The 17056-nt window shown below is 38.8% G+C and overlaps 1 protein-coding gene across 1 annotated transcript in view; it reads left to right on the top strand.

Moving 5' to 3' along the window:
- The window catches only part of OCA2 (OCA2 melanosomal transmembrane protein), a 182683-nt gene that overhangs the window by 80820 nt on the left and 84807 nt on the right, over window positions 1–17056 (top strand). The window contains exons 15-17 of the mRNA XM_050910147.1: window positions 6312–6459; window positions 8106–8163; window positions 9544–9652. Coding sequence (XP_050766104.1) covers window positions 6312–6459; window positions 8106–8163; window positions 9544–9652 — 315 coding nt within the window. The remainder of the gene's footprint in view (window positions 1–6311; window positions 6460–8105; window positions 8164–9543; window positions 9653–17056) is intronic.

Raw genomic sequence — 17056 nt, 5'->3', positions numbered from 1 at the left:
TCTTGAGGCTGTACCTTTTCGTGATTCTTTTTTCCTTAATAGGACTTTGGGAATGCCATCTTTAAGTGGTTGCTTGCAGCACTTCCCCGCCCCTCCCCCCCCCCCCCGCCTTGTGTTGAAAGGACCTCAGCAGTAGTTATGTTTGGTGCAAAATGTTTTATGATTGGAATGTATCTATTCACTTTTGAGCAAAAGATAGTGAATTGAACAGAGATTTTTTTAATTGTGAGACTTGTACTTTAATGGAAAACATGGGTTAAATTGTTTTTCATTGGTAAGTCTGGCAGTCTGAGTTACAACTTTTTGATAGCAAGTAAACTGGAATTATTTTTCGAGATTGCAAACCTGATGAAATTTTTCTGAAACAAACTACACTGGAATTTTAGATAAATGAATGCTCAAAATATGTGACTCTACTTCCCATGACCCTGTGCCATTCTCAGTGTAACAGAATTGTACACAGAGTATTGTGATCACATTAGGCAAGTGCTAATGAGCACACGTGAAACCTAAATATACTCAGATTCTTGCTTTTAAAAGATGGGGAATTGCCGTAGAGGAAAGTAAGGGGCAAGACCATAAGGACTGAAATAACTTTGTGGCTCTGACTTACCCAGAGATGAGAACAGAGCCTGTATCACCTGAGAGAGATCCCATCCCTCGTTCAGGGACAAACCAACTGAAGGGTAATGTATGTCATCCTGAATCGTTATGAGAGATCTAACCCTCTTTAATATCTGCAGATTACTCCGTCTGAGTGTTATATGACCATCATAGAGGTATCAAATTGACTATTCCCTTATAAAATGCAGGGGTAGGCTTGTAGTGTTGTAGATCCTTTCAGTAGCTAAAATTGCAGGGGGAAACCCAAAGCACAGTGAGGAAAAATTCCAGTTAGATTTTGAAGGAGAAAGATATTTGCTGTTTTGCAGCTTTCTGAACAGCCTAACTCCTGGGGCTGCTGCAGCCTGCCCCAGCTTGCCCAGAAGATGACTCCTGGGAGGTGACTTAGGTGTGTGGCACCCTCTGAGCTTTGCGGTTTTCTGCCCAGGCTCCAGCTGCTTTGCTGCAGGGATGAGGATGTCCTGGAAGTCCTGTGCCATGGATGCAATCCCATGCTGGGCAACCGAACTGGCATTAGGTGCCTCTCTGACCAAATGGGGCCCCAGCTGTTGGACTTTGAGTTGAAAAGCTTATATAAATGCTCTGTATTGCTTTATGCAGCATTGTGCAGATTTCTTGCGTTCCTTTGCAAGTATTTGGCTGAATAAGGCAAAGTGTGTTTTGTTGCAGTTTTGAAGACCCTGCAATGTTTATGCCTCTGCTTACCTTTATCCACTATTGATGAACTGGACTACTCAAAGGAATAAATACAAGAACATTTCAGGCCCTTGTTTTTTTCAGAATTAGAGCTTTATGCTTGTGTCCTGTTAAGGGGTGCTGCCTCTAGGAGAGAGGCATGACTTGTTGAGCTGGAATATGCCTCGAGGTGAATTCTTTCTACACTTGGGTTTCACCTTTTTGACTTAATTTCTGTGCTTCTAAAATGGAGGTGACACTTACTTACTGTCTAATAATGCTTAGAGGATTAATTACATAATATCAGGGATTTAAAAGATTACTAAAAGTTATAGATATTACTATGACTAGATTAAGCTATAATTCATGGTACTTAATTTGCTTTTCAGTTAACATTTAAACAGAAGTATTCTTGTTCTGAGAATTTAGCTAAGAAAAATAATTGCTTTACTGAAAATAGTTAAGCTACAATAGCATGTGGAGAATCCCCCCCCACGTTCAGGGAAACATGTTTTGCATGTTGTTAGTCACAGTCCAGCAGTGCAAACTTGTGTTGCTTGCAAAAAGGTAGTTAATGTATTTAGTGCACTTGCAAGTTAAAAATTGCCATTTTATGATAATTCTTATAATCTCATCAAGATTGGTCATGCTCCTCTGAGTATCTTCAATTAACAAGACTGGCCTTTTCAGATTCTGAGACTGGGAATTAATTACACTCAGTTTTTGAGGATGTCTTCTTTGTTATCGGCAGTCAAGTGGGAGGGAATGTGTGATTACTCTAAGTGAAAATCAATCTATTAATCATCGGATTGCAGAAAGAATATGCATTTTTAAATGAAACAATGTTTTCTAAAATAGCTCAGGTCGGTAGCTGAAACTCCATTAAATTCAATGGGTCCAGGATGTCATATATGTGGTCTCCATTGCAAAATATGATAAATGACAAAACCAGAACAGATTAGCAGCATAGGGTTTACATGTTTGCTGATCCTGTATTTGATCCTAGAACTAAGCCAAAAATTATTCTTTTCTTGTTGGAAATGGACTTTCTGGGGAAAAAAAAAAAAAGAAAAAAGAAAAAAAAAGAAATTTTTTGTGAAATAATAATGCTAGGTGTATTGTGGTGCCTTGTGGGCTTTATGAATGTACTATGTTCACAAAGATTTTAGTATCATAATGGGCTGAATTCTCTGACTGAGCTGCAGCTCTCCTGTCTTCTTTTACTCCAGAGCACTGCATGCTAAACTTTGCTTTGTTTCTATCACTTCAACTACTGCTACTACAGTTGCAGTTAAATGTTAATTTAGCTGCTTTAATGATAAACTGCCATGAAAGGTACATGCCACACATATATACCGTTTCAATTATTAGCAATAGACCTAGCAGTGGTAGGATAAATTGGTTAGTAGGCTGATCCACCATGAAGCTAACCCTGCGAAAACCCTGTAGATTGGGTTTTGTTGGACGAGTGAGTGGGGTGGGCTTGCCCTGGTGTAACATGACCATTAGATCCCATCTGAGGAGGGGACAGGAACTTATGGACACGGGGAAACGGGGTGTGAGACCTTCCCGTTCAGGGGCAGCCAAACGCTGCCCTTATGCTGCCTTAGCCATAATTTCAAAGTGATTGATAAGACCCTGCAGCTGTATTAAACCCTTGTCCATGTGTAACATAGTATGTCATAAAATACCAGATGTTCCCAAACTCTAGGGGTTGCTGCCTAAATGGGTTTGCAGACCTGAAATGGGAGAAGTATAGAAAGGCCCAAAGGTTATCGGCCATGTTCAGTGTTCTCACTGACCTCAGGGTCCTGCATTATATTTCCTTCAAAACAAAAAATACTGTTAATACATGTGTATCACTTGATGCCACAATGGGCTATTACAATAAGAGTGTGCATGAGAGAGAAATAGGAGAAACATTCTGTGGGATGACCTAGAAAACCTCTTCACAAATTGTTACTGCAACAGGAGTCGCAGTATAAAAGATATATTGACTGTTCTGATTTTCAAAGGACATTTTACTCTGAAGTAAATTCCACAGCAGGTTGGATGTTCACACCTTTGGGATGTTTAGAAAACTAATGACTGAAAAATCAAGCATGCACTTGCTGTACATAAAGGCAAGATCAAAGCCATGTGAAAACACGTGTAGATTTTTTAACATAGACCAGAAAGCACCAGGCTGACCTTGCTGAACCGGGAGATTAGCCCCACGGCACTTCAGACATGGAACAGGAATGTGCAACGCAAGTCGTGCTGCTTTCCGCTCTGCGGGTTTGTTTGTGGCACAGATACAGTGATGCTAGCTGCCCCTTTCTGAAGGAGAGAAGAAAAAGATTCCTTGTATGAAAATACCTGCTGGGGATCTGCATCTCAGTTAGACGATGAAAGATTCAACTTTCCTCCATCAGCAAAACCCTTGGTGAAATTTCACTTGGAAAGGATGGGGGGAAATGCTATGCCAGGATGAACAGACACGATCAGAAAAAGGTGTTGCAGCAAAGACAAGCTATTGGCAAGCAGGATAGCAAACTGGATAGTGAGCATTTGCCAGAGAAAAAGACAAAACCACACTCTTTCTCTTGGACTGATGATGAGAGACAGTTTCAGAGCCACAGTCCAATTGACTTGAAAATTGAATGAGAAAGCGGTACAGAAAGGACTGTTCACCTGCTGAGTGGATTCTCCCCCTTCACTTGCTTAAATTAAATACAAAAGTTTCTATCATCTCGTTCATTCTAGGGCAGCATGTAGGATCATAGAAATATTTCTTTTACCCCAAAGGGCTCAGGAAACTTTTTCAAAGAAAAAGGTTTTGCCTGGGAAGTTGCACAGGAGAGTGTGCAAGAAAGCCATGTTCCAACTTTTCTCCATCTAGTCTTGCTTATCTACATAGGAAGGAATAACTTCCCAGCTCACGATTTCAGACCAGTTTCAAAGTGGATGTTATGAGGAAGAAGTTGCCAATTGAAATAGCTTGTTGCCCCATTGACCAGAAACTGTGGAGCTGAAACGGACTCCAAACATGTGGTCACTAGTTTCTTTCAGAAATTACTATGCAAATTCAGAGACTTAAAATTTTATCTTGCCATCTTATTAAAGAAAAAATGTCACCATTTCTGTGGTTTAAAATATGGGGTTTTTGCACAGCTCCCATCCACTCTAATCCTCAAAAAGAGTTGGTTTGGTTGGTTTTTTTTTTCCTGTGGGGAGCAGAAGATCAGCTGTGGCCTAAAGCTCTGTCACTTTCTTGTTTATATTCTGGAAGAGAATGGAAAATCACTGCTGATATATTTGTGTGTGTCACAAATGTTGATGGAAAAGTAAACGATGGCCAGGACAGGGTCTCCACACAAAGTCATGTGGATCCTTTGATAAGCAGGACCTATCCATGTTCTAATATAATTTAGTGTCAGATTATACTCCTAGCAAGAATCACCAAATGTATTACAAAGGAAAGTGGTAGATTCTGCACCTCTGATATCTGTGGTTCAGGTATGAATCCCTTCTTGGAAGAAAAGATTTAGCTGAGCACTAGTTGTTTAATAACCTGGGATAGTCATTGGACTTTAGATAGTGTGAATTTACATTTCTGGTCTTGCATTGTAAAGCTTAGGCAAAGATTACCATGTTCATGGATGTGTGCTCATCTATAGACATGAACCATACAAAATGTGAGTCAATTGCTGTTCAGATCCCTTTTTTGTGTCAACTATGCAGGCTCTGGACACGCTTACTTTTGCTCTTAAATGTTTGAGTTCTGTCAAGTCTAATTACCTCTTATGGTCAATCTTTACATGGTTCACTCTGTATTACGATTATAAATACTTGGTCACAAAGGAAGGAGGGGAATTAAACACGCTTAGTACTCTTTTTGATAGTAGATACTGTGAACCACTAGCAATTTGCAGCAGTAAATGTTAATATCACTGCCTACATCAAAATGTGTTTAAATATTTCTTATGTTATCATATAATTTATTTTTTTATAAATAATGCATATAGTTTTTATACATGGTGCAAAGACTTCCACATTGATTTCTTAGGATAAGAACAATTTGCTGATTGAACAGGGATCTTAAGATATAAAACCTTGAATTCTTGACACATTGTCTTCGACAACATGAAATTTGAGGGGAACAGAAAAGAAGGATGAGGAAACATCCTGTTGCTTCATCAGGAAGCATTTGCACAGACAGTTTCTGAATGAATATTCTGCTTTTATTTCTTTAGTGATTTCCTGGAAAATCCAAAGCTTTTTTTTGGCATGCCCAGTCTAAGGTCCTTCCTGAACAGGAACACATGCTTTTTGGTGATTCTCCATGGCCTTGACAATACTGGAAAATACAGCTTATTTCAAGTGTTAATCAGTCTGTCTGAACTTACACAGGATCAGGTATCATTCAGGTCAGCATGCAGCTGATGGTAGCTATGTTTATGGATTTTTTCAGTGCCTAAGAATTAAGCCCTCTTAGGAAACCTTTAAAATGTTATTAAACGATATTCCATAAGACAGTGCTAAATTTCAGTTTTACCTTACATTGATAAAATTGCTTGTATGAACATACAGTGAATGGAAACATGTCCATTCTGAATACAGTGAAGGAGCATCTACTGTAATTCCTAACTACAAAGTGACTAGTATCTTGTTAGCAGCATAATAACGTATATTGGCAGTTTATCTTGTGATGAAAAAAGAACATGCTACAATTTTTGCACTAAAGCTTGTGGAAGGCATTTGCAAGCGTTTGAAGATGGTACTTCTTTTTCTTTGGAAAAGGACTTTGAGATTAATTTATTTAAAATTTTGAAAAATTTCTATTTATTTTTCCTTCCCTTCAGCTCTGCAAAATGAATGGTAAAAGCAGCTTCCTAAGTGGAAAATTGTTGGGAAACCATTCCAATAATTTGAACAGCTTTGAGTCCAGGGCACGTTACACATATTTTGTGCGTCTCTGGTTTCATACCCATTATACTGTCTCTAAGATAAGCAATTTTGCTTCTTTTTAGAGCTGAAACATGAGATCTATGTTTGGAGACTGACCGCACAGCGCATTAACCCGGCCAGCAGAGAGGAGACTGCCGTGAAATACCTCTTGATGCAGAAGGTGCTGACTCTGGAGATGCTCCTGAGGAAGAAGCTGAGGACGTTTCACAGGTGAGTGGGGACCAGCGTGCCCCACCTCCCCTGCTCCGACCCTCGGCGGGGACAAGCTGCAGGCACAGGCAGTTTGTTGGACTGGCAGGGAGCTCCTGCTCGTCTCAGTCTACAGCCAGGAATGATAGCGTGGCTTTGCTAACATCAGTGGTAACATTTCTGTTTGCTTCAACCAGCCAAGGGCTCGTACCTAGTAATTTTAGGCAGAGCTGAAAGGGAAGGCTTTCAGGCATCTTCACTGGGATGAGACCTATACTTGTAGTTGTCTTTTGATCAGACGGGTGTTGGGGCAGGTATGAAGAGCCACCCTCAGCCTCAGTAAAACACAAATTATTTTAGGACAAAACTGATGTGTAAGGCCTGGAAAATATATATCAATATGACCCAAATTTAAAGGCCTAGAAATTTCAGGTTTTTGGTTTAAAAAGATCACAAATATGTCATTAGACTTTACCTTGCAATAGTGGCTTCAGCGTAGTAAATGCTATAATTTATTTTTTTACTGAAAAATTCAAGTGTTCTTCAGTGAACTGTTGAGTTTGAGAAATACGTCACCAGTGAACTGATGCGTTTTAAAATTATTTCATAATCGAATCTTCAGTGTGAACCTGAGCGCAAACACAATTAGCTGTTCATGTATAGAAAAGAAGTTTATATAAACTAGGACTAACAAAAATGCTAACCTTATTTTGTTTACATTCTGGCAAAACCAGCTGTTATGCTATGGAATTTGATGACTGAGAATAGCACTGATAAATACTCTGAAAGTGAATTGACTAAAGTAAAACTGAAATAATTCTTTTTCATTAATAAACATGTTAAATAGGCAGTATGAGCAAGGACATGTAAATATGATTTCTTAAATTATTCCAGTAATTAGATGACTTTTGTTTATATAATTTTTTGCTGATATTGTGCACTTTGAATGGAGTGACAGTATTAATACTTAAAGACAAAAAAGGCTGCTAATATCGCCTCCTTTTTTAAAGATTGTAACAGATCATTAGACTTTATGACACTTTAAAGACGACTCTTCTGAAATATAAATAAAAATTGCGTATTTAATCCTGAAAATCAGGACTCCTCCAGCACAGTACATTTACAGCAATGTAAAAATTCATTAGCATTAACAACAGCCCTCCTGAACTGCAAACCCCAAGGCTTTTTGCTGGAGGGCTGACTATGCTGATAACATAATGAAGTTATTCAGATCTCAAAAACTTCATTATAAAATGCAAATGTAAAATATATGTGTTCTGACTTGTTGATGTTAGCAAACGACCCTTGTTTTATCGCAGCAGGGCACACATCAACTCCTGAAACTACTAAGGGAACTACATATTGCATACAGCCAGATCCTATACTGAGGTCCGTACTTTGGAGGCTAGCTCCTTCCAAGCCTGTGGCACTCTTCATGAACCGAAGGGTTTGGGTATTAGTGGAGCGTGTTACAAAAGTGGAGTCTTAAGTGAATGCTCATGGGAATTTTGCTGCTGGCCATAAGAAAGCCACGAATCCTTTGTGGTATGAGTTACTCCATACGGGGGAAAGGGTGATCTATTTGTGATGAGAGGGATTTATTCCAACACTCTTGGCGCAGAGCTCTAATTTCACTCTGGAAAAAAGCAGGTGTTATTTTCTTTCAGGCAAATTTCACAAGAAGATAAAAACTGGGAAACAAATATTCAAGAACTCCAGAAAAAAGTAAGTAGATGGCAGTTTTTCTCAGTATCCGTGTAAGCAGACCTATGCCTTTATACAGAGAGGGTGCTTTATGTAATAACTCTCATGATAGCAGAAAAGCTGGCAGGCAGGCTGGCTGACTTCAGTGGGACAGGGTTACTGAACCACATTGTGAGGTTTTGTTAGGTTTTATACATTTGTTCCTCAGAAAAATATCATTTAAAGGATCAATAAATGATTCAGCTGTGTTTTCTTAAATTTTTAATCCATGGCCAGAAAGACTCAGAAGGTGTCAATAGGTTGTTTATAACCATGATGCATGACGATAGAGTACACTGCTGCTGATGTACCAAATACCAACTCTAATTTACTACACTGTCTGTGACATGCCTGCTTTATTATCCAAGTAGGGATAACCCACTTGGATAAATCCTGTTCTCTTTGCTGTGCACACATTAACACCGGCTAAGTCTTTATGCTGAAGCTGGGTCTGATGAGATGTAAACTCTGTAGTGGGATTAATTTAACCTAAATTTAATTGTCTAAATGTCACATCCTCTCCACCTCACTGGCATCACTAATGAATCCAGGCCTGTGTTTGGGAGCTCAAGTCCTTGACTGGGACATCAGTGTCCTATGTGTCACACCAAACCAGAACAAAACCAACAGGATTTCTTATTAGGTTTTACACCTTTTTCAAGGCATTGCATAAAAGACAAACTTCTTAAAGAAGAGAGACTTACTTGTACTTTAGTAGAGCTTTAAACTATGTGAAACGAGGGACTCACGCTGGGAGAAGGTGATTCCCTGGGTTGGTGGCAAAAGTGAGATCAGAGCAGAGAAGTAGAGTCACGATGGAAAACGCTGGGTCTGAGGGTGAGAGCATGAGGAGATCGGCACAGGCATGCAGGAGCTGGGCACGGGCATGTAGAAGCTGCATAGAGATTATGGGCTTGGCGTGTCCTTGAGAGTTGTACAGGAGGCATGAAAGATCTGACCTCTAGGCTAGTTTATAGGTTTTCAGAGCATATGTGCAAAAAAGGGTGATTTTGTCCAGGGTCATGAAACCATGGAGTGCCCGGAGTGCCCCCTGTAGTAGGAATTGCATTTCAACCCTACTTCTACTGAAATGAAGTTGTGATGGGTGTAGCTGAACACAGCTGAATGTATGCAGCAGGTGCTAGCTACTTGTATCTCTTAGATTACATTGGGCCACATATTTATGTTTTCTATAGGTATGCATGAAATGCTTCAATTTAAATATTTCTATCTTTTATGTTGAAGAGGAAAATAGAATACAGGAACAGAAGTCTGCACTTCACACGTGCTTTTGTGAACTCTATGCATAATAGATAACTCCTTCTTTAATACAGTTACTCATTTTTTTCTCCCTGCCTACAGCACAGAATAACAGACAAAATTCTTCTCATCAAATGCCTGACTGTGCTGGGATGTGTTATTCTTATGTTTTTTCTCAACTCATTTGTTCCAGGCATCTACCTAGATCTTGGTAAGTTTCATAGTTTTGTTCTATCTAAGTAAAACAAACAACCTTCCCGAAAAAAACAGTAATATTTTTCTGAGTCTGGATCTTTTCAGAAAGCCATTTTCCATATGTGTCTGGCCTTGCAATCCCACCAGGTTAATCAGAACAGCAGTTTCTCAGAACAAGTTTTCAAAATGCCGTCATGTCCCAGTCACCCCAGGAGGAACAACAGAGAGTGCTCATGACTTCATTTTTCTGACTTCCTAATACTAACTAGCTGGCTAAACATTACAGAATGAGCAAATTTGACCTTGGCATCATTGCACTGTAGGTTTGAGTGAATGACCAAGATGCATTATAAAGATCAGAAAATAATCACTCCATGGAAGAACAAAAAAGAAGTCTGGCGTTACTTCTTAAATATAGATAACTCTTTGTATAACTTCCAGTCTGCCTTACTTTATCACCAGAATAAATAATTTCCCAAAATAAAATCAGGAAGACACTGTATATGTATGAAATGAAAGTAGCTGTATGCACACTTTCTATGTATAGACCTATACGTGCAGGCTTTTATACAGCTAGTTGTATACTGTATGAGGACAGGCTCTGCATATCCTGAAAACAGAACCAAATTAAAGCTCACATTTAACTGAAGGACAGTGATAAAACCTACCTGTGCATTGCCCTATAAAAAGTTTAAAATATTATTTTGGCTGCTGTGCACTTGAAAGTTGTGAAATTTCAGATTTATGTTTTTTCATGCAATCTGAATTCCTCCACTGTGTACATCCATCCCAGTGGCTGAAAGATGCAACAGTCTGGAAGAGGAATAACTCATAATCAATAAACCATTGATTGAATCGTCATATACACAGATACCATTTTGAAGTCCATTTTTGTTATGCACAATATAGACCTAGTTATAGTGGTACAATGGTGATCAAGTTGTAAATGAGACTTTCCGTATCCGCTGCTGACACTTCTGGTGTATTGACTGGCTTAGAAAGGTACCAGTAGCAGAAGGCTTCTCTCTGCTGGGACCTAGGGAAGCACCAGTGGTGTGTATTGCTGGCACCAGTGGGAGGATATGGGCTACTGTGTCCGGAGCAACGTGTTTTAATAGGTATAGTTTTGCTGCTAAATGCATTTGTTCTAGGGACTGATCCCCAGCCCTCAGGCCTCAGAGGTGCAGGATGGCTTGTGTCCACGCTGCTCAGACCTTGTCCCTTCAGAGCAGACTGGCCGTATCTCCACAGCACAGTAATTGGCCCTGTGCTTCCTCTTGACACTGTATGTATGGGTTAGTTAATTTTTAGGTTTGCAGCGAGGGCAGTTTTGTAGCCTAGCAGAGCTGTGTTTCAAGATTATGAGGCTGAGGGCATATGTTGCATTATGTGGTACGTGTGACGGAGTTTGAGCGCATGAAGCCATCAGGCATAATGTTGGAGTACCTGTACAGAGCAGAGACACCCAAACCTGATCCAGACTCACCCATGATGCTGTTTGGGTGTAATCCCTGAAATGAATTGTCTCCAGAACTGCACCTTGGTTTATTTTTATCTTAGATGAAACAAGCTGGGTCACTGCAAGAGTCTGGGAGCAAAGCAACACTTACACAAGGGGGACTCTGGGGGACCAGGACCTTGCTGTGGACGTGGGCTAAGCAGTTATCGAACAGTGTTGATACACCCAGAAAGACCTTGTTGGCATGCAGTGGAAGTCCTGGTGCCCTGGAGCAGTATGAGGTTAGGAAAGGGGCCACATCAGCCGGGCTTTCTTCCCCGTTTCAGCCAGTGCCACAGCTGCTGTGGCAGCTTCCCTGTTCCAGAGTATTTGCCATGGAAATGGAAGATTTCAGCCCGTAAAGATTATTGGCTGTTAAGAATATAAAAGGTATACTGACGTATTATAACAGCAAAAGTGCTACATTACTAAGGTGTAGGAAGATGCAGAAATTGAAGATATTTGAAGTCACAGTGGCTAAGAACATAAGGAAGGCGTTCACAGTGGTAATTTAAGAAATCAATTTTCACCCTTACTTTTCTGTCTCAGATAAGTGGGCACTGAACCAGGTAGGATTTCTTGAATTAAACTCAACATCTATAAGTGTTTTTGAAAAGCCACAGTCAGTAAAGACCACATAGCACTGGTTGCATATGCTCCTGGTAAGATATTCTTTCAAAACTGCAAAGCAGTTGGAGTCAATACTAGAAGAAACTTAATAACTGATGATTGGTTTTTGTCCTACTTTATGTCAGTAAAATAAATGAAAACAAATGGCATGGTTGGCAGTGCAGGTTTCTTTTATTCACTAGCTGATCTTCAGCTGCAACCTTGAAAGTAAATAGGGGCTGTGTGTGTTCTGTATAATTTCTCCCTGTTCTGTATTCATGGCAAACCTGTCAGATTAATGAATAAATGTTATTAAAGCATACACATAATTTCTATTAACAATTAATGGAACCTGCAAACTTCTACTGAGATCTCATTGGTGATTCCTAAATTCCACTATCTTGATGATAGCTGTCACTTATTTATCATTACTGAAGTAGTGCCACTTTGAGTCTCTATGGATTTTAGTCCTCCAGTGTATCGAAATTAATTTCCTAAAATACAGTACATCTTGTACTCTGATGGTTTGGGTAAATTCGTTCAATATGTTTTTCTCATAAAAATGAAAGCAGATTGTAGTTCAGTGTTTAATTTTCTACCAGAATAATGTTTTATACAGAGGCTGAAGTGTTAGAAATCTAATAACTTTTAATTGCATTTGGTAGGGTGAATTAGAAAGATTATAGAATTATCGGTCCCCAGCCTTGATACAATTTTTCCATTATGAACTTGGAATCATTAATATAATTTGAGGGAACTGACATTTTAATTTAAATAATAAAATTTGCATACTTAGCTGCCTTTTAAAATGCAGAACACTTTCCTATTCAGTTTACTTGTACCTGTTCATCAATTTATTTAGTCTAATTCTATGAAATATCTATGTTAATGAAAGATTAGTACTGAGACTTTAAATAAACAGATATGGCAAACTTTAAGATTTCTACAGTGCTCTCATTCAGCCCCATGGGATTTTACTTTATTGATAAAGCATTGATAAAGCGTCTGGGAAAAGATGACAAAAGATGAAAGTAAAGCCCCTTTGAGGATTGTACCTGGCTCCTATTTTGACTTTAACTTTTAGGCAGGCATGTCTAGAGCTTTGAACTATAATGAGATCCCCCCAAAAGAGACAAAAAATTGTAAAAGTAAAATAAAGCAAGATTTTGTTTAAATTCAAACTAGATTTTTTTTTTTTTTTTAAATAGAGGATGCTCAAAGTGACTGGGTCAGAAAGAACACACAAAATCAATTTATAACCTACTTCCTTCTTCTGTGGGGCAGGTCTTTCCTCTTTGGTTTGGTTTCAGTCAGTTCAATGAGTTGCTGAGCTGCTGTGAACTCTGTGCAGTTCCTTCTAGTATGCATGAGGATGGACCCATCACCTCTGTGGCCCTGCTTTTGTCTGCCCCTCTCAGTGGTCTCTGCATGCAATGCAGGCACTCTGCTCCTTGCAGACCCCCTCGCTCTTACTCCCTTCCACCTCTGGACACCTCTTTCCCAGGACCAGGCTGAGTAGTTTCTGAGGCAGGGGAAGGCCCTCTCCTCCTTTTAGAGGGTTGCAACAGACTCTGCTGCTCTCATCTTCGAGAAACAAGGTGCAAAGCCAAGAGCAAACAAAAGAGATATTGCCTGTTTCAGAGAAGAGATACTGTCTCTATTTTGGCTGCAGACTGCTGGAAGCTGGGAAGGTATGCCAGGAGAAATGCAATTGTATGTTTGCCTTATTTGTATATTCATTCCCACATTATTGCCACCACTTTCCCTATTGGAGACAGGACTCTTGCACAGATGAACTTCTGGTATTACCATCTATGGCTGTTCTCATGTTCCTTTGATGAATTAATTATTTATGCAAGGGGACAGGGAGACATTTTTGGACTCACTGAATTCTTCCATAATTTAGGACTGCTATTTGCTCCAGCCCCAGCAGAAGACAGAGTTTCAGATCATAAACCTTGAGGGAGCTATCTTGGCTTTTTTTGCTTCTGCAGAGGGGTTATGTCTTCACACTATTGCCTGAGCCCATTCTGGTATCTTTGGTGCCATGGATGTCTGTGATGCCTCAGACATCAATGTTTAAGCTAATTACCTTCAGCTGCCCTTAAAATAATCTCTGGAGGAGGTCAATAATCAGTGGAGGTGATCGACAGCTATGATTCATCTCACCTACTTTAAAGATCTAATTCATGAAATGATTCTCCTTACCCTATGTCACTGCACTCTTTCTATGCCAGAGGGCATCTTCTCAAGCTATACCAAGTTTTAGTCATAGATACTTAAAAACAAAACAGCTAGATGGACATTTGGCTTGATAATTGATTATTTGGGGGTTTCACTTCTAACTGGAATCATCTTTGGTATTATTAACCAAAGCAGTGCTAGCAAAAAACCCAAACTTAAGAACTTTAAAAAAATTTATGGTTTTATTCTTTTAAATAATTAATGTGATCACTATGACCTTTCTGGGTAGTAGGACAAGTTCTATAAATCAGCACTCCATGTCACTTCCGTCAAGCAAACTTCCCAGGTCTAAATTTTCCCCATTGTCCTTTCTCTAAAGCTAAAATCCCTCAATATTTACAGGCAAAGGTTATCTTCTTTGATGAGACCTCATTTATGTAGTTAAATCTAGTTTCTCTTGGAAAACTCTCTCTTGCCTTCTGTATTTACTGTGGTTTAACTTCTGACTGTGGGCTTGGTCTGCAAATTCTGCTGCAGATACTTTTGAGGATCTGAAACTCTTGCGATTTATCTTAACTAGTTAAGACTGTGACTGTCACACTTAACTGTGACTGAAATAGTGGAAAAGTAGGGAAATAATTGTTTTCATTTAATTTAAACTGACTTCTGTTTGTTTGGTGGGCCATGTTGTGCAGAGCTCCTTTTTATTTTATTGCCAGAACATTAAAGGAGAAATATGTTCAGTTGCTGTAGATACAAAAGACTCCTGTTGTATTGTCACTCCTTTGGATACCAGTTGTCATATTTTCTGACTCATTTCCATAATTTACAGAAAAATTGTTGAAATTCACATGACTAAATACCTTAATTGGAAAGGGCTTCAGCAGAACAAACTCCCCCAAATTATGTCTACAGAGAATGTTATGCAAATTATAGCAAAAATTTTGTCTTAACCTGCAGAGAGAAGTGACACCTCAAATTCAGGGAAGTGGACTGGATCTGAAGTTTCTCCCATATAATTTCTCTTGATTTTCATCCTGCTTTTGTTTAAGTGGACATGCACAATTTTGAGCTTACACTGTAATTTGCATAGGTGAACCAATAATTATAATAGAGTTGGAACTGAGTGGTGCTTGTCTGGTAGCTTGCTTAGTGATGAAGAAAGGGCTGCACTGCCCTAGAAAGCTTCATAAACTTGCTTAAATTTGCTGTTGAATCACAGAATGTCGGAAGTTCCATATCTATATTTACTTGGCTTAGAAACACTGAAGCTAGTTCTCCATTACTGCAGCTTACTAAGACTTTTAACAACTAACTTAATCTGTTTTCTTTTCCGCAACATTTTCAGTAAGGAACTCACTGCAGCAATGATTCTTCCCTAACAACTTTGAGACAGATCGGCAGGGTCAGTATGTGTAAAAGCTTGCACGAGAGTTAGTGCTGTAACCAACAACAGAAACCTTAAACTTAGAGATCTTTGCCTAAATTATTTAATGCTATAAGCTAAAAAAGAACTAATATTGCACAAGTGAAATAAATGTAGTCTGTGTGGTTTTGTTCTGAATGTGCAGCCTAGGAAGCTGCCGAAGAAGAACCCTAATAAGCTTTTTCCCCCAGCTTTTGTCTGGGCCCTGGGACAGAGTACGTATGTGCATTTGAACTTGTGCGAAGAGGTTTCTTTAGAATGGTGAAAATGTTTTTAAACTTGAACCACTCCCCCACAGCTCTGTGAGAAAGATCCTGCCTCACAGTGTGCAGCAGAAATTCTCAGGTCCAAAAGATTTATAAATGGTCATGGAGAAGGAGCATAGGGCTCAGAAAGGTGTGGACAGATCCCATTAGTCTGAAAGGGGTGTTAATGTCGAAGCATCCATAAAGCTCTTATTTTTACACTTTAAAATGTTATTCTGGAACTTTTTTCTCATCTGCTATCAGTGGTAAATAGATTAAATCATGTTATGCTACTATCCTGTGTGATGGTGGAGTTGTATAAATCTGACACTGTTTACAAATTGTATGTGCAGAAAGAAACAAACTTGACTCTAAAAATTTAAGTGTTTGTACCCATAGAGAGGGATAAAAAAGACAAAGTGTTCATATTTTGGAAATATTTGGTTTCAGGTTAATTTGTGCAATAGTTAAAATGAAAGGTTCATTATAGAGCTACTCAATGTTACTGAGGAGTTATTTTATAAAAAGTTTTAAAAAACAGATCATTTTAATAAGGTGGTGTATAATTGTTTAGCGCTTAAGAAAATAAAAAATCCTGGTGAGACAGATAGCTATTAAGCTATAAAAACTGGTGGATGATGTAGATTTAAGAAAGCATAGGCTTAATGCCAAAAGCCACATTAAGTTTAGCACATCTTATATTTCACATCATATATCACTATATCCTCATTGTAAAAAGTGCACATTTGTTCTTTAATTTATCACTGAATCTAACATTTATCTCCAGATTATCTAGGGTCTGTGATATTAATCAGTTTTAGCTGAGGAGAGCTTGTAAGTATTGACTGCTAAGTAATGGCTCAAATGATACTGAATTATCAACTGTATTTAAAGCTGTCACAACCAATATTTTCTTTTTCTTGTCTTTTTTTCTCCTTGTATTTTTTTTTCTTATTTTATGACTTTATAAAACTTTCCAACATGGCTTGATAAATTAAGGAACCAGATGCAAAGCCTGGGAAGCAACATTTATGGACCTTTTCTATGCAGCTAAAAATATCAGCTTGAATCATCTGTGGTTGCCTGGAAACTCCTTCACACATTTCAGTAAAAAGTAGATGGTTTGGGTCCCCAAAACATTTGAATTAGGGATGCCTTCTCTGTATATGGCAGTAGGCTCCCGCTTTCAAAGTATCAGTGGTGATGTTATGCTTGTGATATTGTGGGCAAAAAGGGGAACATTCCTTATACCTGGACCTAAGAATTTATTGTTAGTCTAATGAAAAGTGAATCAGTGTAAGCAAAACACAACAGTTATTGTTAGTCCTGTTATGATAATACTAACCCTTACAGTCCAAATTATCTAATTAATACAAACCAAAACTCATTAACAATATACAGTTAAAACTGGTGTAAAAAAAAAAAGACAAGAACCAAAACCCAAAAATACTCCCAGTA

The sequence above is a fragment of the Gymnogyps californianus genome, chromosome 1 (assembly GCF_018139145.2).
Source record: "Gymnogyps californianus isolate 813 chromosome 1, ASM1813914v2, whole genome shotgun sequence".
Taxonomy (NCBI): domain Eukaryota; kingdom Metazoa; phylum Chordata; class Aves; order Accipitriformes; family Cathartidae; genus Gymnogyps; species Gymnogyps californianus.
The sequence above is the reverse complement of the archived record's forward strand: the minus strand, read 5'-3'. Positions and strand labels throughout refer to the sequence as shown.